The 26,881-nt window shown below is 39.1% G+C and overlaps 1 protein-coding gene across 2 annotated transcripts in view; it reads left to right on the plus strand.

The window, feature by feature from the left end:
* Nucleotides 1-338: 338 nt before the first annotated feature.
* The window catches only part of MAEL (maelstrom spermatogenic transposon silencer), a 55,455-nt gene continuing 28,912 nt past the window's right edge, over nucleotides 339-26,881 (plus strand). For both annotated transcript variants that reach the window (XM_045298155.1, XM_004706755.3), the window contains exons 1-8: nucleotides 339-508; nucleotides 781-873; nucleotides 2,659-2,758; nucleotides 3,647-3,802; nucleotides 6,013-6,054; nucleotides 14,307-14,431; nucleotides 15,852-15,906; nucleotides 16,010-16,151. In XM_045298155.1, the coding sequence (XP_045154090.1) occupies nucleotides 377-508; nucleotides 781-873; nucleotides 2,659-2,758; nucleotides 3,647-3,802; nucleotides 6,013-6,054; nucleotides 14,307-14,431; nucleotides 15,852-15,906; nucleotides 16,010-16,151 (845 nt within the window). In that variant the 5' untranslated portion in view covers nucleotides 339-376. The remainder of the gene's footprint in view (nucleotides 509-780; nucleotides 874-2,658; nucleotides 2,759-3,646; nucleotides 3,803-6,012; nucleotides 6,055-14,306; nucleotides 14,432-15,851; nucleotides 15,907-16,009; nucleotides 16,152-26,881) is intronic.

Below are 26,881 nucleotides of genomic sequence, written 5' to 3' on the forward strand. Positions count from 1 at the left end.
ACTCCTCGCCATCTTTTCAGCTAGTTCAGCGCAAGTTACGCAATAATGCATAGAAATTGCTCCGTAAGCCTTCCACACGGTACCACCCCTCCAAGACTCCAATCAGCCAATCAAAATGCTTTCCACCTGTGGGGGGGCCTCGCCCCGCCCCGCCCCGCCCTAGCCCCCGCCCCCACAGCACGAAGTGGAATCCGGCCTCAGGCTGTTTTTCTCCGAACGTCTCCAGGGCAGCTGTGCGCGGCGCCCTCATTGGCGGAGAGCGGCTGGTCTGCGCATGCTCCGCATCGGCCTCAGTTACTAAGGGCGGGAGCCCTGCGAGGGCGCGGGCGGGTTTTCGCCGTCTCAGGTCCGCTTCGAAGCCCGGACCGAGCTCACCATGCCGAACCGCAAGGCCAGCCGCAACGCCTACTATTTCTTCGTGCAAGAGAAGATCCCTGAACTGCGCCAGCGAGGCCTCCCGGTGGCTCGCGTCGCCGATGCCATCCCGTACTGCTCCGCCGACTGGGCCGTAAGGCGAAGTGGGGCGAACGGGCGGCCGGGCCGGGCCGGGCGGTTGGAGCAGGCGGGAGGGCAGTGCGTGGTGCAGCGGGAGGGGAAGAGATTCTGAGGGGGAAAGGGCCGCCTGGACCCTCGTGGAGGGAAAGGAACCCCCGGGTCCGGCCCGGGGCAAACCGACGCCGGCACCTCCTTCCGTCGGGCTAGGGGTTGGCCGGACGGGCTTGAGTCGTTCGGTCTTCACGGCTGTCTGTGTGTCTTGTCTCCCCTCCTCCGTCCCCCAAGCTCCTGCGGGAGGAAGAAAAGGAGAAATACGCCGAAATGGCCCGGGAGTGGAGGGCCGCCCAGGGAAAGGACCCCGGGCCTTCGGAGAAGCAGGTAACCGAGCGCCCGCCCGCCCGCCCGCCCGCGCCCGCGTGCTCGGGGCATGCGGCGGCGAATGGGGAATACCTGGTTTCCGACGGTTAGCCCGGGAACGCCTTGTTTTGTTCCGCGGGGGTTAGGAGGCCTGCGAGTGGGCCGTCGGGGCGGACTAGCGCCCACGTTGGCAGCTCTGCGTGGCGGCAGGCCTGGGGAGCCCCCGTTTGGAGACCCGGAGCCAGTCAACCACCTCCTCTGGGGCCCGTGTGGCCCCAGGAAGGAGGCCGTGGGGCTCGTCGAGGTTGAGTTCGATGACTGCGTGGGGTCCCCCAAGAGCGGTTGGGACCGCGCCCCCGGTTTTAAATGGCCCTTGGGATCCCATCAGCTGCTGTGTAAAAGACGGAGAAATACCAGTGTGGCGGGTCGATGGGTGTTTGTAAGCTTTCCAGGTGGGTGAACGAGTTGGACGGTGGTGAGATTTCTGTGTAGTAGAATGTGAAACGATTACGTGCTCGTTTTCTTACTGATTTCTGCGAGGAAAATGCAGCTTCGTCATGGACTTGGCTCCACCCAACCCCCCTCTCCCTACCCCGTTCTTACACGGAGACTTTTGTTCTAATTTTTAACTGCCTGCGTGGCGTTGAAATTAAAGAAGTTCTCTCTGTGAAATATTTTTATTTTTTGGATTCATCTGAGTAGAAACTTCAGTCGAATTTATGATATTTAATTAGGAAATGAGACTTATTTTTTAACTGGTGAAAACTTTTAGGTGAGGGTTTACAGAACATTCCATCAGTTTTACATTCAAGGATTCATAATCCATTTTGTTTTGACTCATCCATTGCAAGCCCTCCAATGTGCCATCACTTATTCCAGTTCTTCTCTGTTTCCTGTTTTAATTCCTCCTCCTCTCCTAACCCTCTGTATTGAGTAAATGTGACCATTTTTACCTTAAATGGTTGATTATTTTACCTCAGGTGGGTTTGGATCCAGACTCCTAGACCATAGTCCTAGGTGTCCCACCTGTCTCTCCCTGTAAGCCTCTGGTCCCTTTTATGATTCTGAGTTTTGTTCCACATTTTTTTTTACCAGTCTGTCCAGTATAATGATCGTTTTCAGAGCAGTTGATGGTGGCAGCTGGGCACCATCTAGCTCTTCTGATCTCAGGGTTGTGGAGACTGATGTTGACAATGGCCCATGAGGCTATCCGCAAGTTGTTTTCTGTATGTCTGAGTTTCATCACTCTTTCTTCCAAGTGGGGTGAGCAGGCCAATGATTACACCTTAGGTGACTGGTTGTGAGCTAATAAGGCCCCAGTTACTCACCGTAGTAGGATGTAGAATCTTATGTTTGTGAACTATGTTATGCCAACAGACTTGTTTTGCTTCTTCCAGTTTCTTAGGAGAGTTCCCCAAATTTGAGCCTTGTTGTGTGTAAAATACCTTATGATAAAATCTGTGAAAAACAATGTGAGAGTACTTGAGCAAGTTTTGTTCTTTTGGTCACTGGCCTGGACCATGGGAGGTGGCTCAGTAAACTAGCTAGCTAGGTATCAGTGGTGCGCAATGGCTTTCAGTTACAGTTTAATTAATTGCTTATTATTCATGTACTAAGTTACAATATTTAAAGATTTGCTATTTGCCTATAAGTGTTGGTGTTATTGACAAGTATGTATTTATTTATATATTGGGCTCTTTTGCCCAGAAAGGTTACTGTACTGGGCTGTTTTGCAGTTCTTTGCTTAATTTAAACAGAAAGTATATAACAGGCATTTAGGCCATCAGTAATTCTCCTCTTGTTTAGAATCCTGTGTCCACACCACTGAGGAAGCCAGGCATGCTTGTACCAAAGCAGAATGTTTCACCCCCGGATATGTCAAGCTTGTCTCTGAAAAATGATCAAGGTAGAATATTCCTGAAATGTTTTGCTGAGATAAATTTGGATTCTGGAAACACTATGCTATAATGTTTCTGCTCCTACTCTTCAAAATGATTAAATATGATGGTGCTAAAGTTATTTTAAAAAAATTAGGTAATTTGCCTTTGTTGGAGTATTAGCAGAGCTTTGTCTAGAAATATGATTGTTTTCTTACCGTTTCATCTATTACCAAGCATAATTATTAGACTTATAATCTGTAGCTAGCCCTTTTAAATACATTTAAATTATAAAGGTAAAGATAAATTATTGAATTATCCTGGAAGAGGACATAGCTAATAAAGGATCTTAACTGTTTCTTCTGGCTGCTTTTATTTATTGTGTTCTGACTTTGATGGATTTTCACTATTGAACATTAATAAACTTGAAACAATCTTTCTCCCATTCCTTCCTTTCTGTAGAGAATTTATAGGTGATCACAGGTACTTGTTGGTAAAAATTAAAGAGGAAATTAGCTATTTTGTCAATAGTTTAACAATTTTCCACCCTGATTCTGTTTGGTTTTATTTTTTAAGCCCTAATGTTTGTTAAACATGGGCCATGGTTTTTATTCATGCAACTGAGATTTGAGGTTTATGGGTAGCTAGAATATAGAGAGCTGTCTCCATATCTGAACATTTTTGCTTTATGCAAAGATGGTTACTATTTTAACCCTTTAGGTGTAATTGTAAAATGTTCTATTTCTTATCACAGGTGATTCGTTTTCTCTTTTCCAGCTCATTTAAAAATACAGGAACACAATTTGAGAATGATTCTAAACTCCCCACCCTACCCCCTCACCTTTGAACTAAAGAGGCCTTTAGGGTAAATTTGAGGTACTTAAATCTGTTGGTTTTGTCTTATGATTTTCTTTCAGCTCTCCTTGGAGGCGTTTTTTATTTTTTGAACATTTTTAGCCATGGTGAGCTACCTCCACATTGTGAACAGCGCTTCCTTCCTTGTGAAATTGGCTGTGTTAAATATTCTCTCCAAGATGGTATTTTGGCAGATTTCCACAGTTTCATAAATCCTGGTAAGTAGCTAGGTGGAATGGGTAGATGAGAAAAATCTTAAGAATATATTTCTCTGTGTGTGTGTATTCATTTATTCATGACTTCATTTGATAATACTTGTTTTAGCAGCTAATGCACAGCTGATGAGATGTTGACACAGGTTTTGGGATTTAGACTCTTAACTTCAAAGATACCTGAAAATGGTTTAGCCTACTGATCATTTACCTGGTCTCTTATAACGTGGGGTTTTCTAAAAGAGTTTTATACCTAGACTCTCCCTCTACTCGGCTCTTCACCTTCATGGTCACTAGTTTTTAAACCAGTTCTTGTTCTAGAACTTTTAGCAAATTACTCGCCCTCTGAATCTATTTGTTTATCTGTAAGTGGGGATAATCCCTTTGGAATACTGTTCTAAAGAAGGTTTAGAGAAGAGTAAACCATATGAGAGAATATCATCTTTAGTTTTGTCATTTGTTTTAAAATTCATTGGGACCACCCCAGTACTGAAATTAAAATTAATCATTCTGTATATTCTTGTGATGACCAAAAATCCACTGCCATTGAGTAGTTTCCCAGTAATGGCAACTTTGCTGTTTCAAAAAATCCTAGACCTGTTGCTGTTGATTCCATTCCTGGTGACCCCATAAAGTAATATTGTTGTTCCATAGGGTTTTCTCAGTTGTTTTCTAGACCTGAGGAGCCACTGGATGAGTTCAAACCAGTAACCTTTTTGGTTAGTAGTTTATCACAAACAACCTTGGTCACTCAGGCTCCTTTAACTGAACTTGTTGCCATCAAGTACATTCTGACTCATGGTGACTCTAAGTGTTACAGAGAACTGTTTCATGGGCGTATTTCCCAGTTCTGTCTTTGTGAGTGAGCATTATTGAAAGTTTCAGCATATCTCCTCATTCACCTAAGTTTGATGTCAACTCATAGTTCTTATTATATGACCCTGTTCATACTTCCTCCTATGAAGTGTTCACTGAAGATACGGTTACTATAGCAAAGTGCGGTGAAGAAAATAGATGGTTCCCAGCTTTCAGAATGAATAGTATCTTGGGTCTTACATGGTTATCTTAAAATAAGCATCCTTCTAAGGGAGACATTGGTTAAGTCACAGACAGCATGTGTGATCCAAGAATTGTAAATAGTAAAATCCAAACTTGGAAAAGGGCATGGTATGAGAGCTTAAATTGTGAACACCGGGTTTGTAGAAGGCTTTAGATCAGTGGTTGTCAACCTTTCTAATGCTGTGTCCCTTTAATACAGTTCCTCATGTTGTGGTGACTCCCCAACCATAAAATTATTTTTGTTACTACTTCATAACTGTAATTTCGCTACTATTATGAATCATTTGACCCCTTTGACCCCCCAAGGGATCACGACCCACAGGTCGAGAATCGCTGCTATAGATTATGGATAGCAGAGGAAACAAAAAACCCATTTGCAGGATCCTCACATGGATTAAGCCTCTGGTGAATTGCCTGTGACTATGGACCAGAGATAGGTAAAGCCTTGTTATCAGAGTACATTGTAGGTGGATTACTGCAATTGTAGTTAGGTCAAATTAAGGTACCTTGTTCTTGATCTCCCTTTTAATCCAATGTATAATTGCTCCAATTTTTAGTATTTTCTGCTTTGTTTCCAGTTGAGATTTTTTCTGTTTCACTCTATTATTGGGCCATTTATTTGTAGTTTTTCAGTTTTGTATATAAAACCCCTATTAGGTAATCCTATAGAGCAGTGGTTCTCAACCTTCCTAATGCTGTGACTCTTTAATATAGTTCCTCATGTTGTGGTGATCCCTCAGTCATAAAATTATTTTTGTTGCTACTTCATAACAGTAATTTTGCTACTGTTATCAATCAGGCGACCCCTGTGAAACGGTTGTTCGACCCCCACAGGGGTTGGGACCCACAAGTTGAGAACCGCTGCTATAGAGATACAGACTGGACTAGTAGATTCAAAGGCACATGACGGGAGGCTGGTGGGAAACAGGGAACTAACAACAATGAAGTACAAGGAAGAGGAAATGTCCTGGAATTGATTAGGGTAATAGTTGTACAACTCGTATGAATGTGATTAAACTATTGAAATGTTTAATAAGTGAATTGTATGTTAGTGAAACCATTAAAAATAAACTATATTTTAAAGCATCTACTTAGCCATATTGATCATTTTGTAACATAGTACTTCTCTAAATAAAATATGTTGTTTTGTGTTACAGGGGAAATTCCACGAGGATTTAGGTTTCATTGTCAGGCTGCAAGTAAGTATTAAGGAATGGGGTAGCATATAGGATTGAATATGTATGCGTACATAACTAACACTCACTGCTTTACACAGATACATAAAATATAAGTTGAGAAAAATAGCCTTATGTTACTATTGAAGGGTCTTCATAGAAATGGTAGATGGTATTTGCTCATGTTTCAAAATTTCAAAACTTTTATTGCTTTACTAGGCTTTATTATCTCTGTATGTTCTTTGGCTTCAAGATCAGTTGCTGTTAGTGGCTGGGTACTTAAGTAAGATTTTCTAAGTGGTCTCAGAATACCTAGGTTTATGGCCAGTTACAGAAATGTTCAAAGATTTTTAAAAGTTGAAGAGTTCAAAATAATAGAAAAATAGTGATAAGCAGGTAAAATATTAATTTTGTACACAAGAAAATGTTTTTTTGTTTTAGTGATTTAAGTATATTGTGAACAAAGGACATGATTGAATAAACTATTGAGTTAAACTCTCTAGAATCGAGGTTTTCAAACAGTTTCCTATTTGATGAGATTGAAACTTTTGATAATTGATTTAGTTTTTAATTTATTTATTCAAAACTGATGATTTAATGGTACTTGTATCTAAATGACTTTTTTACTTTATAAATCTAGACAGCCTGTAAAACAATGGTTCTCAAACTGAGGATCGTGACCCCTCTGGGGATCGAATGACCCTTTCACAGGGGTTGCCAAATTCATAACAGTAGCAAAATGACAGTTATGAAATAGCAACGAAAGAAATTTTATGGTTGGAGGTCACCACATGAGGAACTGTATTAAGGGTCACAGCATTAGGAAGGTTGAGAACTACTGCTATAAAAGTATATGAAATGTACAATTTAGCTTTCCAGATCTGCTATGATTAGCAACTAATTTTTGGTTGCATACGTCACAGTGTTTAAAACTTCAGTAAAAAATATGCACTAGTCCATTTTCTTGTTCACCTGGAATCAGCTGTAACCTAGGGAGTGAATTTAAGAAGCGCTTTTTTAGTAGATCCTCTTCAAAGTCAAGATGCCACTGTGATGACTGAGGTGAACTTGACCCGAGCAATAGTCTTTTCATTCACCTCATATTCTTGGACAATGATAGCAGGAGACAGAAGAATTGATCCACCTGAACTGTGATACTGGTGAACAATATTTAATACACCGTAACTGCCAGAAGAAGGCATAAATCAGTTTTAGATGAGATAAAACCAGAATCCTCCTTAGAGACTTGGATGGCAACACTTCGCTCACTTAGTGTAGACACATCATCAGGAAAAAAGGAATCACTAAAAAAATTTACACAATGGGGCTTCAGTAAGTTTGTGGGAAGATTCCATTATGTTTTCATTTTCCCACAACGCTTGAAGTCTCCCTATTTGTTCAAGGATTGGCGAAAATGGGAGAAACCCTCAGTGACACATACATAGATCAACACAATAATCACAGCTGTGGACTCAACCATGGCAGAAAGATAGGCAACACTAGACAACACTTGGCTTTTATGCGTAATGTCACTATGAATTGGCACCTAACAGCAACTGCAATGTAACTTTGAGATAATTAGTAGTGAAAAGAAATTTTACAGTAACTTTGAAATGTGAACATAACTAATTTCTCCTAAGTGTTGCATCACTTGAGATTGTTAGACTAAGTAGATACTGAAACCCAAAAAGTCTCTACTCACTCTCATCAAGTCAATTCCAACTCGTGTTTCCTAAGCTGTAAATCTTTACAAGAGCAGAGAGCTCATCATCCTTTCATGGGGTGCTTGGTTGACTTAAACTATCACTTGCAATTAGTAGCGCAATACATGACCTCTTACACCACCAGGACGCCCCTAAATAATAGTACAAAACAAAAATAGAAATGTACCTGGTAAATTAATTTTTTTGTTAGCTGTTTTCTAGTGTGTTCATTTATTGAATACATTGTAATTCCTGCTATTTTCCAGGCACTCATTCATGCCCCTGAACTTACTATTTCTTGACTCTTTGGTGTTGGGAAGTTTTGTTGTTTTTTAACTAGGCTTTTTTTTAAAAAAAAAAAACGTTTTCAAATTGACCAGGATAACCGAGTATGTTCTCAGAAAAAAAAATCTATTAAAGATTCTTGGGATATTTTCTCTGTTTACTCATACTAACATGAAACTGAGTAGTCTTTCTCATTCAGGAAACTTAAAATATTTGGTGCTCACCAAGTTGTGTATGTATTACATTGTCAATCTGCTACACTGGGAGGTGTGCCAGTTAAATAAGAAAAATGACTATTAGAATGACAGCCATGTCGACGGAAATAAAAACAAAAAGTGCCTATGGTAGTATAATCACACTCATTAGAAGACCATGTTCCATACGGTAATACACAAGCAAATTTACATGTAGTTGTGATCAAATTGATCAGTGGCATCACTAGGTGTTACTTAACTAACTTATAGTGTCACTGTCTTCTCCCCCTCCCATCCCCATGGACCTCGTCCCATACCAAATCAGAGAATCCTTAGCTATGTTTATTACCAATTTTAGTCATAGAATAATATATAAATAGCTTAAATGTAATATTTCTCAGATTATATGAATACTAACAAAATCTTTGTGCATTTAATTATAACATTATTAGCAATTCAGTGGAACTTAAATTTTTTCTGCTTTTTCTGTAATTACTACTAAAACCTCCAAAAAGTTAGTGATGATAGGGTTCCAGATAATAGGGTTACAAATATTAATTATCAAAATAAACCAAACCCACTGCTCTCAAATTAATTCTGAGTCATAGCAACCCTATGTGGGATTTCCAAGATGGTAAACCTCATGGATGCAGGCAGCCTTGTGGTTAGCAGACCAACACCGAACCCACAGTGTCACCAGAACGCCTTATCTACCATAATATAGATAGCTAGAGCACCCTAAGATGTGACAAAACGATGATAAGAACAAAACAGTGAAACTAAAATACTATGTGCTTGTAATGTATGCAGATGAAACCATGCGATTCAGAATGTCATTGTAATTGGGTTGTGATAACAGCTCTGACCAGTGTGCAGTAGAAGGTTCAGAAAGTAGAGAGATTTAGCTTTTTAAGTATATTGAGTCATGTAAGCTGGGCTTACAAAAAATTGTTTTTGTTGTTGATAATTTTATAAAAGTAATAAATTCCTGCTGAAACACTGCACAGGATGTTGTAGGCAGTCATTTTGGTGTCACTCCTCTGGCAGTGTCACCCAGTCTGCACTGCCCTAGTGACAGCACTGAATTTAAATAATAGCTCAGAAATACATACATAGAGCTGTCAAATGCTTCTGTGCCATCTGGCCTTTTCTGAAGTATGTGTGAGCGAAGTTTGTGTATGCTTCATGAGCATTGTGGTTTAGCACATTAGAATTACCAGGATCTCAAGATAGGGAAAGATTTTAACAGTCCAGTGATCTCACCCATACTCTCCCCAAACTGTTCCTCAGAAATGGTACTTTAGGGTCTTTTTCAGTGTGGCCCTTTTGAGTTATTTATTGTGCCAACCTGGCCAGTAAACACATGTGGGGTTAATTGAAGGGTGAAGAGATAAATGGCTAGGTGAGCCTCGCCTTTCGAGTTCTCGGGTCTCTTTCTGATGGTTGGACCAGGGTGCAGCTGCCTTAGCCAGTTCTCTGCTTCAGCTGGCAAGGCTCACTTCCTACCAGACAGCCCTAAGGAGAAGCCACATGGAGACCCCTGCCAGCGCTGAGATGCTTACACTGATTTGGCTTTCTTCCTGCAGTCGGCACCAGTGTGTGTTTTGTGAGATGGAGGAGGACTTTGTACATCAGTATCAGACATATGGGCTAATGTTGGGCTTACAGGCTTGACAGCACTGGGTTGGGATGCCTTTTTAATGTACACTTAGCCTTTATATAAAACTGTCTTATACATGAGTTCCTGTGGATTTGTTTCTCTAAAGTACCCAGACTAACACATTATGGTACCTTGGGAGTGGGGTACTAGAGAAACAAATCATAAGATGGAGAGTAGATGTTGGTTTGACCTCTCCCTCATGTAGTTTTTCTTCTTTGTCCAGCAAGAGGTCAGATAAAGCCACACTGTTTACTTGGTTGTTTTCTGGGAAAAATATTGGAAGTATGAAAATGGAAAGTTTGTAAGCCCACTGGCTTTCAGCCATTAAAATTTGATCTTTAGATGGGTTTAGGCTACGCCTACAAAGAAAGTTTTGAAAAGATAGGCCCCACCCAGTGCTTGGAGTACTCAACCAATGATCTTTCTCAGAAGCTGGAAAAAATCCGGAACCATGAAGAAAACTCCCCTCTAGGACTGAATGTTAAAGGGAGCCTGAGAGCAGGCTAAAATGCTTTCTAGATGACCACCTGGATCTACTTGTTGAGTGGAAATGCAGCAATAGAGAGACTGGTTGAGTTTGGTCACAGACACCTGGTTGAGTTTGGCCACAGACACCTGTGGACTTGGTTTGCAGGAAAAAAGAAGAGTGGATTGACTGGTCTAAAGTTCATGACCTAGCACGAGGGAGCTAGGCTTGTTGAGTATTGGTGAGAGCCCATGGTCTAAAGGCAAGGCGACTGATGGGCACCGTGTGGAGGCTGAGTGAGGCAGTCCACACTGAGTTGACCAGATGAGATTTTTGAGCTTGTAAACTGGTACATATTGTTGGTGACTTTATGGATGGCCTGTCCGGATTTGACTTTGCTTATGGATGCAGATGTTACAAGGTTCCAACTGGAATGAAGATTTCTTCGTGTCGAAAAATATGATTGTCTCCTCAGAGCACTGGGTTTATGTAAGTGGGCAGTATATAAATTGGATACCCAAAATTGGGGGGATAAAGGCATGAAGTGGTTGTTTTACAAACTTTCATAGGTGGGGGAACATATTCACAGGATTGTAGGGTTAAGGTGTAGATGTTACTTAATTGCAAATGTGAGGCTAAAGAATGATCTACAGGCGCCAAGTTGGCAAGGGGTGGATTGAGTTAGTTTATTGTGACAACCTGGCTGATAAACACATGCGGGGTTAATTAAAGGACAGAGATAAATGGCTCAGTGAGCCTCACCTTTCGAGTTCAAGGGTCTCTTGTTTTCTGATGGTCGGACCAGAGTGCAGCTGCCTTAGCCAGTTCCTTGCTTCAACTAACAAGGCTCACTTCCTGGGAGACATCCCTGAGGAGAAGCCACATGGACCTACCCCGATGCAGCCCTGGGTGCTGGAGCACCCGTGTGGCGACCCCTGCCAGCGCTGAGATGCTTACACATTCACTGACTTAGCTTCCCTCCTGCATTCGGCATCATTCCCTCCTGCAGTCTGTTTTGTGAGATGGAGGAGGACTTTGTGGATTGGTGTTGGATATATAGGTTAATGTTGGACTTGTGGGCTTGGGCAGCACTGGGTTGGGGTGTTTTCTTGATGTGCACTTAACCTTATATGAAACACTCTTATACATAAGTTTCTGTGGATTTGTATCTCTAAAGTACCCAGACTAACACACCCTTCTCCCTCACTTCAGAGACGCTCTGTTTCTGTTTACTTCATTGACTAATAGTTTTTATGTTATTTGTTTATTTTGATTTTTAGACAAGTTGTACAAAACAAGCAAAGCTTTGGAAGTCACCACTATCACCCTCCTATATTAAAAAACCCACACTCTCAGAAAAGACCCACTATCTTTTAAAATGAAGCTTCATGCAAAAAAAGAATGTTTTCATGTAAAATATAAAAAATATTAATGAACAGCAATGCACCAACCAGTCAGCCGAGGAAATTGCACATTGGCATTACCAATGGAGATGGCTGCCTGATTCCATCTCTTCTGTCTTTATAGAGAACCCCTACCGTTAACTTTGTGTTTAATTCCTTTTTTGTTTTCAAAGTAGTTTTACTATGTATATATATGCAATTATATATGATACATTTAATTTTTGATAGACTTATGTAATTGACATTTTTATACCTTTTTTAATGTAACCATACTCAATTTTCTGTTGTTTCATCTTAATTGGCTTATAGAAGCTTATTATATGTCTGCATATTGATTGTTGTTTATTCTGTTATCTTTTCCATTTTGTGCATTATAATGTCTTCACTCTTTAGGATGACAATCAACAGAAAATTGTAATTTAGCAAATATATTTTCTTAAGCCTTCTTTGTTTTTGAGAATTTTCCTGTACTTCCAGGTTTTGAAGATAACCTCTATTTTCTTCTCAAGAATTCTTTTTGTATTCAAGTCTTTATTTCACCAAGAATTAAACTTGTATATGATAGGAGGTAGAGACTCAGTTTCACTTTTTCTCATATGGGTGTCAATTTCCTGTTTCATTTGCTGAGTAATTATTTTCTCTAGGTAGTCTGTCACAGTTCCGTTTATATGTTGCTTTTTTCATCTCTACTGTGTTCTGTTAGTCTGCTTTGTGACTTTAATACCATGTTCTTAACCACATTAATTTGATGCTACATTGCTCATTAGACAAGTCCCTTGATTTTGTTGTTTTAAGGTATCTTTGATATTCTTGTCCCTTTGCTTTTCCATCTTTCAGAAGAGCCTAGTTGGGATTTATGTTCGAATCACCTTTAACTCCATAAACATTTTGAAGAAAGCATTCATCTTCATTATATTGAGTCTGTCTGTTAGCATGGGATTGTTCTCCTAATTTTAGATCATTATTCTCCTCAGTAAAGTGTTATAATTTTCTCTATACTGATGAATATATTTTGTTAGATTTACAGTTTATCATATACTTTTCATTACTGTTGTAAATGATTGCTTTCTTGAAATTGTTTTCTATCAGTTTACTTGTATATCTTATTTTTTAATCTACCAATTACTAAAGTATAATTCCAAGTTTAACAAATTTTTAGTCATATCTGCAAAATGACTTTTATTTCTAATAATTATCCTTATCTTTAAAATTTACTTATAATGTATACGCTAGTACCTCTACTTTCTAATGTTTCTAAAGTGAGCATACTGTCTCTTGTAGATTCTTTTTTTATATTTTTTCCTCCTTTTATTGGCTAATGTTTGCTCTCTGTCAGAATAACATTCTAGGAAAGTGCCAGTTTTGAATTTTAGTGTGTCTTCTGCCTGCACCTCAGATTATTATAGTTTTTGTTCATATGGTGACTTTTTGCATTGTAGGAACAAACCTAGCATGATCATAGTGATTCTCCTAAATTGTTGGGTCTGGTTATCTTGTCAATTTAGCTTGGTTTTTCAGCCTCTAAAATCTCTTCCAGAATTGCCAAATGCCCTAATGGGGAACACTTCCCCAAATTCCAGATTCAGGCAGGATCTGGGCTGATGATTCCTTACCCATGTTTCATTTCTGTAGTGTTTACAAGCAGAAATATCCTTATACTTGTTCAGCCTTTCTCTAGTCTGTTATCAAAGGTGTAAGTTTTCACTTTGTGTGTGGTTTTTATTTACAATTCTTTATCAGAATCTATAATAAACATTTTCATTTAAAATCGCCGTGTAATAACTTTAGTACCTGGAGACCTCATTGGTATTTATTGCCTTCATTTTGGTTCAGTTTCTTTGTGTACCTGGTTATTCATATTCAATGTTTGAAGTGACTGGAATTTGAGGTCGGTAATGATGATCTCTATCTTCCAGAGAGGATTTATGCTTTCCCAGGAAACCTGGGTCACTGACAGTTCAGGCCCCCAAACTGTCAAAAAGCAGTCTACACAGCCATTCTGCTTCCTCTTCAGGAAGTAAAATTCTCTTCCGGGAGAGAAATTACCCCCAAGTTCTTGCTACTCTAGATTTCTACACTCTCATCTTCACCCAGTAATTCCTCACTGTGTGTACCCATGATAAGATAGGCGTGTTTTTCTTTGTCTTGCTAGGTTTAGTCTGAATTGCCCAGTCTGTTTTTATATGAAGTAGAAATCTTGATCATATGGTCATTTTAAAAGCAGTCATTATTATTAGGCTTTCTAGCCTATATAGTAAGATTCACAGTAATGGTGAAAGTACTGTAGGGTTGGTCAAACCTGAAATTGAACCAATTCCACGGCTCACAAGCGTACTAACTGTACACATTTCTGTGCTTCCCTGTTGGCTCCTTTTAATGTGTATACCACCTAGCTCGGCATGGCTGTGTGATTATGGGGTAGAACATGTAAAGTATCCAGTCATACCAGGCTAAGTGCAGATGCTTAACTATGACTTACCTTTTACGCTTTTCTTGTACCCCCCCACCCCCAAATACCTACCCCATAATACTGTCCTGGTAATATTTTGAACTCTTTTTCTCCAGGTGATTCTAGCCACAAGATTCCTATTTCAAACTTTGAATCTGGGCATGACCATGCAACTGTGTTAACAAACCTGTATAGATTCATTAATCCAAACCCAGGGAACTGGCCGCCTATCTATTGCAAGGTAATTTCAGCTTAAAATTTTTCTGTAAAGTATCCACAAAGCACTTTTGCCCTTGTGTTAGCTTTGTGGGTTAAAACATGTTTGTTTGGGCTTACTTGGAATATACAGTGATATCTGTTGTAGAACTCAACTCATTCCAAGTTTGTTTGAAAGGCAAAAAGTTTGAGACATGAACATTTTTCTGAGATCCAAAAGTTAAACACAGTAAGTTCGCTTTTCCAGGATTTTAAGTTACTATGGAGGCCTTTAACCTCACATGTCACTGTCTTGGATATGCTATTGCCATCAAGGATTTCTGATTTATCCATATTAGCTTTTCAACTTGTTCATTGTGGTTAACAGTTCCATATCTTTTGTTACATTAGCATCTTTAACATTTTTTTTCCTTCAAAAATGTTGACAGTGTCGACTTAGCCATGGTTGTATTCAGCAGCTAAATCAACAAGTAGCAACCTGATTAAAATTTCACTGATTTATTTCTTTAACTCTATCGTGGTTCTCAATTTTCCTCTTAGCTTTACTGCTGGTATCACTAACTTTATTTGGAGCCATGGTTATAATCCTTTATGCAAATAAAGTACAAAACAAAGCATTGACAGTCCACTAATACAAGCACTATATGTTGTCTGAGCGAGAGCAGCACTTAACTCTGTAGTGTTACCCCTTTGTGTATGCGGTAAGATGTGTTTAGGCTCACTCTCAGCCTGTACAGGTTTTTTCAAGTGGGATTTTTGATTGAACTGTTGAGCAAAGTTAGAAACACCAAGCAGATTTTTTTTCGAACTTTGCTGTTCAAGTAGTGGAAAGTTCAAGTTTGGATCCCTTTGACAACTGAGGTAGCACTGTAATTAGATATGATCACTTTCTCTGTTTTTGGAAGGATTTGGAGGCTAGGAAACCTGAAATTATTTCCACTTTGATAGTATGTCTTTGAGTTCCATCTTCTGGAATTTTTTCATTATCATTTTACCCCGAAGAATAGATTTTGTAGTCTATATGCCTATCTTTATAAGCATGATTATCTTTTATTGAAAACTGTATTCATAGCAATTTCTTGCCCCCCCGGTTTTGTAATCTTACAGAGAGTATATTTGTTCTTGATTATATCTAAAGTTTTCTAGACTTCAAACATTTGGGTTTTTTTACCTTTAATAGTATAATTGTAAACAGCTTTATCGTTTTCTGGACATTGGTTTCTTTATTTGCTCATTCTAAGTCTCACTTGCTTTTCATAAAGTATGTTAACATTACTATACAAACAAATTTAAGTGACTGTTAATGGCAGTAGTCTTATATTCATGTATATCGCTCCTTTTTAAAACTATAATCCTGATTTCATTGTCACAAGCCCTTCGAGACTCCCCCACCCTGTACTAATGTGAAAAGTAGAAAGTAAAAATCCCCCCTCCTTTTTTTCCAGTCTGATGATAGACCCAGAGTCAACTGGTGCTTGAAGCATATGGCTAAGACATCAGGTAATAAAAGTACATTATAGGATCTATATTTGTTTACAGTTTGATGTACATATTCTAAGTACCTAAAGTCACTAATTATGTTTTTTCCATTTACCAATGGAAGAAATAGGGCATGATCTGAAACTACTTACTGTGGAGGACCTTGTAGTGGGAATCTACCAAGAAAAATTTCTCAAGGAGCCTTCTAAGACCTGGGTTCGGAGCCTCCTAGATGTGGCCATGTGGGATTATTCTAGCAACACAAGGTATTTATAGTCGGTGACTCTTCTGAGCTGAGAAAATAGATTCATACTAATTGTATATACACATGTGTCACCATGAATTAGAATTGACTCAACAGGAACTAATGACTTGTATATGTCTCTTTTGGGGGCATATGTTCTTAAAAGCCTTGCACGCATTGTATTTTCCTTGAATTTAAGATCCATTCATTTTAAGATGCATGATTTTGTGTGCCATCAAAAACGAAGAAAAAATGACAAAAGTAAAATAAACGTAAACAATATCTTCTTGTCCCTCAGAATTTTTATACCAAAGGGAGAATACGTTTAGATTGATTTAGTTGTTACTATGTAGAATTATTTTATCTACACTCACTCCCGCTCACTGCCAGAGTCAGTTCTGACTTAGCGATTCTAAAGGACAGAGCAATTCTGACACTTTGGGTTTCTGAGGCTGTAAGTCTTTGCTGGAATAGAAAGTCAAGTCTTTTCTCCCCAGGAGCTGGTAGGTTCGAACTGCTGCCCTTCTGGTTAGCAGCCCAACATATAACCACTATGCCACCAGGGGTCCCTATAGTAGGGGAATTAACAGTTAGTGGGAAAATGGAATTAAAGGATAATGGAAATTTTTCTACAAATGATTTGAAGTCTTTGTATTAAAGGAACATATAAGTGAAATTGACACAAATACTTAATTTTTATTTTGACGTAACTTCCATCTTGTGTAAAAGTTTCAGTAACACAACTGTCACTATCTCAATTATCAATCTTTTGATACATTTTTGGTCATTTTGTTTTGAATATATACATAATTTTCTCTTGGCAAGTTAATGTAAATTGCAGTCATGCTGTTTGTGCTTCCTAACATCAGGAGCATAGAAATCTCTCGTATTATAGTGCAGTTATCAGAATGAAGACATTACTGTTATCTAATCTGAAGACCATATTCATATTTGCTAGTTGTTCCAAACATGTCTTTCAAAGCAAAACATTTCTGAGGTACAATTCAGGGTCATATATACATTTACTTATTACATCTTTAACCTAGAGCAGCTCCTTATTTTCATATAGAACTTTAACGATTTTAACATTTATGAAGTATACCATACAGACCAGTGATCTTCAAGACTATCAGTTTTTAATTGCCGCATTCTTAGAATGAGATGCATTTGTGGCAGGAATACCACAAAAGTGGTTTTGTGTCTTCTGGGCTCATCATATCTGAAGATATAATGATCCCACTACTAATGGTGATTGTTTTGATCACTTGCTTAAGTTAAGGTCTACCAGAGTAACTTCTCTGTTGAAGAGTTACTGTTTTTTTCTTGAAAGTAATTATCATGTGGAAAGATGCTTTCAGATGAGTTAGATAATTCCGTCCCCAAATTTCCACTTAGTAATTTTTGCATCCATTAATTTGTATCTGAGTCAGTTATTGCTTGGTAACTGGTGATTCTCTAATCTTTTCTTCTATACTTATTAGCTGGAAATCTGTAGTAAGGGAGAACTTTTTCTTTTTTGCTATTTTATATTTCATTTATATGACTATGGACTCATGCATTACTATTCTGTTTCAATAATTTATAATCCAATACTGCTCTTATTTAAGAAGCCTTGGTGATTATGTTAGGCCAGGTTGACTAAAGAAACAAATCCAGTGGTGATATATGTTTAAGGAAGTGCTTTATATCAAGAAGTAGTTATATATCTAGAAAACATCCCAGCCCAATCCAACTCAAGTCTATAGGTCCGATACTAGCCCATGAAGCCACATGGAATGATGCAGAATACGGGAATCTCACAGGCTGGTGGGTGCAAAGTCCCATGGATCCAATGGTGGTGGATGCATCTCCAGGGCTCTCAGCAACCAGGGTCTGCCAGAAGGGAAGATGAAGGCAGAGAGAGAGAAAAGGGGAGGATCCCAGGCTTCCCTTATGATAAGGCCACACCCACAGGAAGCACCATCAGGTTGTGACCTGATTGACAGGTTGAATACCACCCCTACACTATATCTTCAAGTTGTTATGAAATTATGTAACTACCACAGTGGGCTAGTGGTTAAATGCTTGACTACCAACTGAAAGGTTGGTAGTTTAAACCCATCAGCTACTTTACTGAAAAAAGATCTGTCTGTCTGCTTTTGCAAAGATTTACAGACTTGAAAATCCTATGGAGCTCTTCTACTCTGACCCCTAGAGTTGCTATGAGTCAGAAGTGATTTGATGGCAGTGGGTTTGTTTTTTGTCATTTTTTATTTTTATGTACAGATTGTTCTAAATAGGTCCAATACAAAACCCCAATTAAATCCACCCATATTTAGTTCATTCCAACTCATAGCAACCCTGTAAGATAAAGTAAAATTGCTCTTTTGGCTTTCTAAGACTATAAATCTTTACAGGAACAGGCATTCTATCTTTTTTTCCATGGAATGGCTGTGGATTTGAACTGCTGACCTTATATTTTGCAACCCAGTGCCTGACTTACTGTGCACCTAAACACTACAGTTTATGGCACAATAAGGTGTTGTAGGTAATTTTGTACTTTTTCTGTTCCTGTCTTGGACTAGTCTTTTCTTTATGGAGCGCTGGTTCTTAGATGTTCGATGTTGACATCGTTATCAAGTTGGCTCCAACTCATTGTGACCAAATGTACAACAGAACAAAACTAATAACTAAACTCATAGCCCTGGAGTCCATTTTGACTTGCAGGTAGATATGTGTATTTCTTCTTGAGAGTATCAAAGATTCTAGTTCTCATAGCCCTGGAGTCCATTTTGACTTGCAGGTAGATATGTGTATTTCTTCTTGAGAGTATCAAAGATTCTAGTTCTCCTCAGTGGGTAGAGCTAAGAGGGGTGTGAATGCGTATGTGCGTGTATGTGTATGCACATGGGCACACACATTCCACACTTATTTCTAGTCAGCTCTCACTTTTCTGTCTGTTTCACTAAGCATTCATACTAAATCTTCAATTCCAATCTAACACCATTGAGTTCTCTTGTCTTTCACTCTTGTCTGTATTTTTATTTGGCTTCTCTGAACGTGAGAAACCTGGCTTTCAATCATTTTACTTCTTTGTTCAATCCCAGAATATATTGAAAGTAGTAGTTTCAGAGTTGACACCACTGTGAAAAACAAGCATATTAAAAATAATACATAGTTTTCTTACAGTTCCTTTTTAGTTTGAATATACAGTGAACCCTCGCCACTTCGCGCTTCTACTTCGCGGCTTCACTCTATCGCGGTTTTTGAGTAAAAGTGCATGCTCTGTCATTACTGCCACTGTAAACTAGATGCCATAAATAATATAATAATAATAAATGATAATTGTAACGTCCAAAATGTTTTACTGTATTTTCCCTTTTTCGTTTAATAAATTGGGTAATACGAGTGTAATGGTGACTAAAGGGTGTTTTTTCATGTCCTCTATGCTCTAACTACGAAAATATTTGATTTACAAATAAGGAATCCTACTTCGCGGAATTTCATTTATCACGGTAGGGTCTAGAATCGATTAACCGTGATAAACGAGGGTTCACTGTAGTCAAAATGCTTGGTATAGTCAAAAAAACTTAAACTATTTTGGCTTTGCTGTTGTTAGATGCCATTGAGTCAGTTCCGACATAAAATACTTCGAGGTCCTGTGCCGTCCTCACAATTCTTCCTGTGCTTTAGCTCAGTGATACAGCCACCGTGTCAGTCCTTATCATTGAGGGCCTTCCTCCTTTTTGCTGTTCCTGTAAGTCACCAAACGTGACATCCTTCTCCAGGGACTGGTCTCTCCAGACAACATGTCCAAAATATGTAAGATGAAATCTTGGCACCTATATTAGTCTAGGTACTTTGGAGAAACAAATCCACAGCGACTCATGTATAAGAGAGAAAGTTTTATGTAAAGAAAATGTGCATCACGAAAACATCCCAACCCAATGCTGCCCAAGCCCACAAGTCCAACATTAACCCATTAACCCAACACCAGTCCACAAAGTCCCCCACCTCACAAAACAGAGGCAATGATGCCGACTGCAGGAGGAAAGCTGAGTCAGTGAACGAACAAGCATCTCAGCACTAGCAGGGGTCTCCACACGGCTGCTCCAGCACCCAGGGCTGCATCGGGATAGGTCCATGTAGCTTCTCCTTGGGGATGTCTTGTAGGAAGTCAATCTTGCAAGCTGAAGCAGGGAACTGCTAAGGCAGCTGCACCCGGTATAACCATCACAAAACAAGAAACCCGAGAACTAGAAAGGCGAGGCTCACCACCCATTTATCCTTCCGCCTTTCAATTAGCCCCACATGTGATTATTGGCCAGGCTGGCACAATTAACTAACTCAGCACCTTTCCCTCTAATACACACTCTGACTGTACTACTAAGACAGACTTATTTATTCTTAAGGCAATCCATGGTACTTTGAATACTTGTCTCCACCACCACAATTCAAATACATCGATTCTTCTTTTGTTTTCCTTATTCAATGTCGAACTTTCATGTGCATGAGGCAATTGAAAATACCATGGCTTGGGTCAGGTGCACTTTAATGCTCAAGGTAACATCCTTTTCAGTCCTCTGAAGAGGTCTTTTGCAGCAGATTTATCTAATGCAACATGTCTTTTTTTAAAATCATTTTATTGGGGGCTTATACAACACTCATCACAATCCATACATCCATCCATTGTGTCAAGCTCATTTGTACATTTGTTGCCCTCATCATTTTCAAAACATTTTCTTTCTACTTGAGCCCTTGGTATCAGTTTTCTCATTTTTTAAAATCGTTTTATTAGGGGCTCATACGACTCTTATCACAATCCATACATACATCAATTGTGTAAAGCACATTTGTACATTGATTGCCCTGGTCATTCTCAAAACATTTCTTTTGATCTCTTTACTGCTGTTTCCATGAGCATTGATTATGGCTCCAAGCAGAATGAAATCCTTGACAACTTCAGCTTTTTCTCATTTGTCATGATGTTACTATTGGTTTAGTTGTGAAGATTTTGGTCTTCTGAATCTTTTAAAACTTAAGACTTGTTTTGTTACCTAACGTCATGTGTCCTATATAATCATTCATGTGCAATGGAGAATAATGTATATTATGTTGTTGGGTGGAATGTTCTAAATATATGTCAGATCTATCGTTAGTTTATAGTATTACTTTATTTCTTTTTTGTATTAGAAAGAACTTTACATTGGATGGTGCCTAGCAATCAGAATAATGCCTGGGATCTTAAAGACTTGTTTTCAAACAAGCAACCATCTAAGTAAGACATCATATAAGCCCACATGGAGGAAGCTCACAAACATCTGTGATCCACGGATTATAAAGGATACGATCCACATCTGAAGGAGGGAAGGGTATCAGAGCTTAAAACTGTTTAACTCTGGTTTGCAGAAGGCTGTGGATGACAGTGGAAGTCCAAAATACATTTGCAGGATCTACAGATCGAATACTAAACCTCTAGGGATTCCCTATGACCACAAGTTAGGATGGGAATAACCTGGTTATCAGATTATTTTAGAGATATTAATATAGATTAAAACAAAAAAGTCTGAAGTGAATGGTTAAAACTTTGTCACATAATCCTTTTTTTTTCTATTAACATGATTTAGGGAAAATGTTAATTGGTAAAATTTAATCCATCACCTTTCCTTGAAGAAATAGAGAAGGAAATTAAGAGTAATTTTTATTAAAAAAATAATTTTATAGGGCCTCTCACAGCTCATATAAGAGTAATTTCTTAAAGTAAATTATTTTCATCGTTAGGGTAAGATTAAATTTATTGTCTGACATGGTTGTTGCTAGCATCTTTTTAAGTTTTCTTGGCTAGAGATTTTTATTTTACTGAAAGTTTGTTTCATACAGTTAATTAACTGATAAAATTATACAAGGCTAAATTGTTATAAGAGTTTTAAAACATAAGAAAAATATTAAATGATACCTGACAAAATTAAAATTGTTATTAGAAAGAAAGAAAGCAGGCCATCCCAGTCCAAATCAAGTCTATGAGCCAAATGTTAGCTGGAGACTTTGAGACTCATGTAGTTGCCACTGGATAAAGCAAGAATGCAAAGTAGGAATCTGGAAGATCACAGGCTTTTGAGTGCAGTTACATGAACCTAGCATCTGCAGATACATGACATGGTGCTGCAGCTCACGGAGTTGACAAACCACACGGGCTGCTGGCCCTGGCTGTGGGACATAGGACCCAGTCAAGCAGGAAGGCAAAGAGGGGGGGCGAGAAAAATTATCAGTGTTTCTCTTATAAAATGATCACCCACACCCCAAGGAGGCATCATTAGGTTGCTACCTTCATACAGGTACATCGCGTCAACATAAAACCCAACCGTTACACTCATTCATTTGTTCAACATTTATAATGAACCAAGAGAGTGTTAGATCCTACAGAAAGAAAAATAGGCAGACAGGTGGTTGATATCTAGTCAGCTCTGATTCATGGTGGTTCTCTGTTTTTTTTCCTCAACAGTTTTAGTCACACATAATTTACGTATCATACAATTTAATTGTTCAGTCATTCAGTCATATCAAGAAGAATTACACAATCATTACCACAGCAATTTTAGAACCCACCCCCACCCACCCCCGTGATTAAATTGCCATTAAAATGAGTTGTACAATCACAATCAGTTCGTTTTTGTGCCTGGGGAAAGATAAGAGTCTTGTTTCATTCTTCAGCATTTGGAGATCGTTTGTCCAACACCCTTTGTTGAAGAGGCTGTCTTTCTCCCATTGGATATTTCTATGTCCTTTGACAAAAATTAGATGTCTATAGGCTGATGCATTTATGTTTGGATTTTCTGTTCTGATCCATTGGTCTACGTGTCTCTTGTACCAGTACCAGGCTGTTTTGGTTACTTTGGCTATGTAGTAGGTTTTTAGGTCAGGTAGTGCTTGGCCTCCACTTGGTTCTTTTTAAGAAGTTCTTTGCATATCCTGCATCTTTTGCCTGTCCATATGAAATTTGTAATTAGTTTTTCATTTTCCTAAAGAATTTATTTGGGATTTGAATTGGTAATTGCATTGTATCTGTAGATTGTTTTAGGTAGTATTTGTTTTAGGTAGTATTGTCTTTTTCATGATATTAAATCTGCCTATCCATGAGCATGGGATATTCTTCCACATTTATATAGTCTTTTTTTAGTTTATTGTAGTAATGCTCCATAGTTTTCTCTGTATAGTTCATTTGTTAAGTTTATTCCTAGTATTTCATCCTTTGTGAGGTTATTATAAATGGTATTAATTTTTTCTGTGTTAGTAATTTACTGACTTTTAAATTTGCGATTCTCTTTTTTTAAGTCATTTTATTGGGGGCTCATACAACTCTTATTACAATCCATCCATCCATCCATCCATTGTGTCAAGCACATTTATATATTTGTTGCCATCATCATTTTCGAAAAATTTTCTTTCTACTTGAGCCCTTGGTATCACCTTCTCAGTTTTTCCCCCTCCCTCTATCCCTCCCTCCCTCCTGCCACCTTCCCTTCCTCATGAACCTTTGATAATTTATATATTTTTTTTTCAGGTCTTAAACTGACCGATGTTTCCCTTTTCCATCCCCCTGGAAGGAGGTTATATGTAGATCATTGTGATCTGTTCCCACTTTCTTCCTCCACCTTCCCCTTACCCTCCTGGTAGGGCTGTTCTCAATATTGGTACTGAGGGGTTTGCCTGTTCTGGATTCCCTGTGTTTCCAGCTCTTATCTGTGCCCATGTACATGCTCTGGTCTAGCTGGATTTGTAAGGTAGAATTGGGGTCATGATAGTGGGAGGGAGGAAGCATTAAAATACTAGAGGAAAGTTGTTTCATCGGTGCTATACTGCACCCTGACTGGCTTGTCTCCTTCCTGTGACCCTTCTGTAAGGGGATGTCCAGTTGCCTACAGATGAGCTTTGGGTCTCCACTCCACACTGCCCCTCATTCACAATGGTAGGATTTTTTGTTCTTTGATACCTGATACCTGATCCTGTCTACACCTTGTGATCACACAGGCTGATGTGCTTCTTCCCTGTGGGCTTTGTTGCTTCTCTGGTAGATGGCAGCTTGTTTATTTCCAAACCTTTAAGACCCCAGACATAATGTCTTTTGATAGCTGGGCACCATCAGTTTTCTTCAGCACATTTGCTTATGCACTCACCTTATCAGCAATCATGTTGAGAAGGTGAGCAGCATGGAATGCCAGGTTACTAGAACAAAGTGTTCTTGTGTTGAGGGAGTACTTGAGTAGAGACCAAATGTCCATCTGCTACCTTAATACTAAATGTATAAATATATGCACATAGATCTGTTTCCCCATAGTCATATATAAATATATTTACATATGTACATGCCTGTATTTAGACTGCTATAAATAAATGCCCTTTGCCTCCTAGTTTTTCTCTTATTTCCTTTTACTTCCCTCTTGTTCCACTATCGTGTTTGGCTGTCATTCAGGTTTCAGTAATTCCTCTCGGTTACATTTCCTTAGATCAAGCCCTACCACACATTCTACACCCTCCTCGCCATCGGTTTTAGATCAGTTGTTGTTCCTTTGTCCCTGGGTTTGTTAACACCCACTTGCTTTCCCCCACCTTCCCCTCTTCTGTGACCACCCCAACTGTCAGTCTGTTGTTGTCTCCTCCAGACTGTTTATCCAGCCTGTCTTATCTAGATAGACTGGCAAGGGGGTATAGCTCAGTGGTAGAGCATTTGACTGCATAGCTGTGCAAAAAAACAAGGCAGAGCAAAACAAAGCAACAAGAGAAAACCAGCCACAACAAAAATCCATTGGCAAAAAAATGCCTATAAATAGTTCAGGTCTGTTAGTTGACCTTTAGGAGTGTTTTCCAGTTGAGTCTGATCTGATGGGGTGCCACACCCTGGCCCCAAAGTCTATTTTTGGTATTCCCCTGGGACTTCCTTGCTCTGCTCCCCTTGCTGTTTTGTTGCACGTCCTTAGTGTTTCACCTCGGTGTGGTGGGGTCAGATCAGACACAATTCACACACTGTGTCTCCAGTGTTGTCCCCTGTAGAACTATGGGTCAGTGAGGAACAATAGTGTCTTGTGGTGGGTCCGGCCCTATGGTCCTCTCTGCGCATTGGCTGCTCTGAGCGGGAGTATCATCCTCAGGGCTTGGTGTGCCAGGATGTGCTGCACTCTCTCCCCCTCCCCCTTCATTTGTTCCTGAGTGCTCTGATCAGACATGTTCCTCTCCCTGACCTGAAGCATCAGTGCTGTCCTCTGAAGTGATTTCTTCTGGGGGGAGGGGGGAGGGTGTCTATGTAGTTGGGCTTGGGGCCAGCCCCTCAGAAGGTTATTGATTTCTTAGTCTTTTTCATAGCTCTCTTTGTTGGCATACAGGGATCTGGTTTCTGGTTACTAACTTGGTATCCTGATATCTTGCTGAATTCATTGGATCATTTCCAGCAGGCTTTTATATGGGTTTTCTATATATAGGATCATATCTGGGAATAGGGCGAATTTCACTTGTTATTTGTATTCCCTTGATTTCTTTTTGTTGTCTGGTGGTTCTAGCTAAAACTCAAGCACGATGTTGAATAAATAGGGGACATCCCTGCCTGGCCCCTGTTTTCAGTGGGAATGTTTCTAGCTTTTCTCCATTGAGTACGATTTTGGCTATTGGTTTCTCATATATGGCTTTAATTTTTTGAAGAATTATCCTTCTATCCCTATTGTGTTGAGTGTTTTGAACAGAAATGCATGTTGAATATTCTCCAATGCCTTTTGTGCATCTCTTGATATGATCAAGTGGTTTTTATTTCTTGCCTTATTGAGGTGGTGTATCACATTGATTTTTCAAATATTGAACCATCCCTACATACCTGGAATAAATCCTACTTGGTCGTGGTGAATTTTTTTTTAATATGCTGCTGTATTCAACTGCCCAGGATTTTGTTGCGGATTTTAGCATCCATGTTCATGAGGGATATTGGTCTGTGATTTTCAATCTTTGTGGGGTCTTGCCATGGTTTGAGTATCAGTGTTATACGGTCTTCATAGAATGAGTTTGGAAGTTTGTTTTTCCTATGTTCTGGAAGAGGTTGTGTAATATTGGAGTCAGGTCTTCTTTAAGTATCTGGTAGAATTTCCTTGTGAAATTGTGGTCCTGGGCTCTTTTGGGTTGGTAGTTTCTTAACAGCCTGCTCTTATTACTTCTTTTATTATGGGGGTGTTGAGTTTTTAATTATATGTCTGCATTAATTTGAGTGGGTGATATGTTTCTAGGTATCTGCTAATTTCTTCTAGATTGTTGAATTTGTTTGAATATGTTTTTCATAGCAGTGTGTTGTTCTTTTCATTTCATTTGGATCTGTTATAATTTCACCATTTTTATCTCTTATGCTGGGTATTTGAATCTTTTCTTTTTCCTTTGTTAAGTTTGCCTGTGGCCTATGTTTATCTTTTCAAAGAACTACCTTCTGTCTTGTTTATCATTTATTTCTGCTTTGGTCCTTATGATCTCTTTCCTTCCTTTATTGGAGTGATTGTATTGTTGTCCTTGTACCAGCTCTTGGAGGTGTTGTTTTGGGTGTTGATTTTGATTTCTCCTCCTTTTGCATGTGTGTGTTGATAGCTGTAAATTGGCCTCTGGTTACTGTTTTTGTTGTGTTCCAAAGGTTTCGATATGTTGTATGTGTTAGTCTGGGTACTTTAGAGAAACAAATCCACAGAAACTCATGTATAAGAGAGAGTTTTATATAGAGTTAAGTGCGCATCAAGAAAACATCCCAATCCA

This window comes from Echinops telfairi, unplaced genomic scaffold, assembly GCF_000313985.2.
Source record: "Echinops telfairi isolate 266 unplaced genomic scaffold, ASM31398v2 ScPeMD7_7424;HRSCAF=8462, whole genome shotgun sequence".
Lineage (NCBI taxonomy): Eukaryota > Metazoa > Chordata > Mammalia > Afrosoricida > Tenrecidae > Echinops > Echinops telfairi.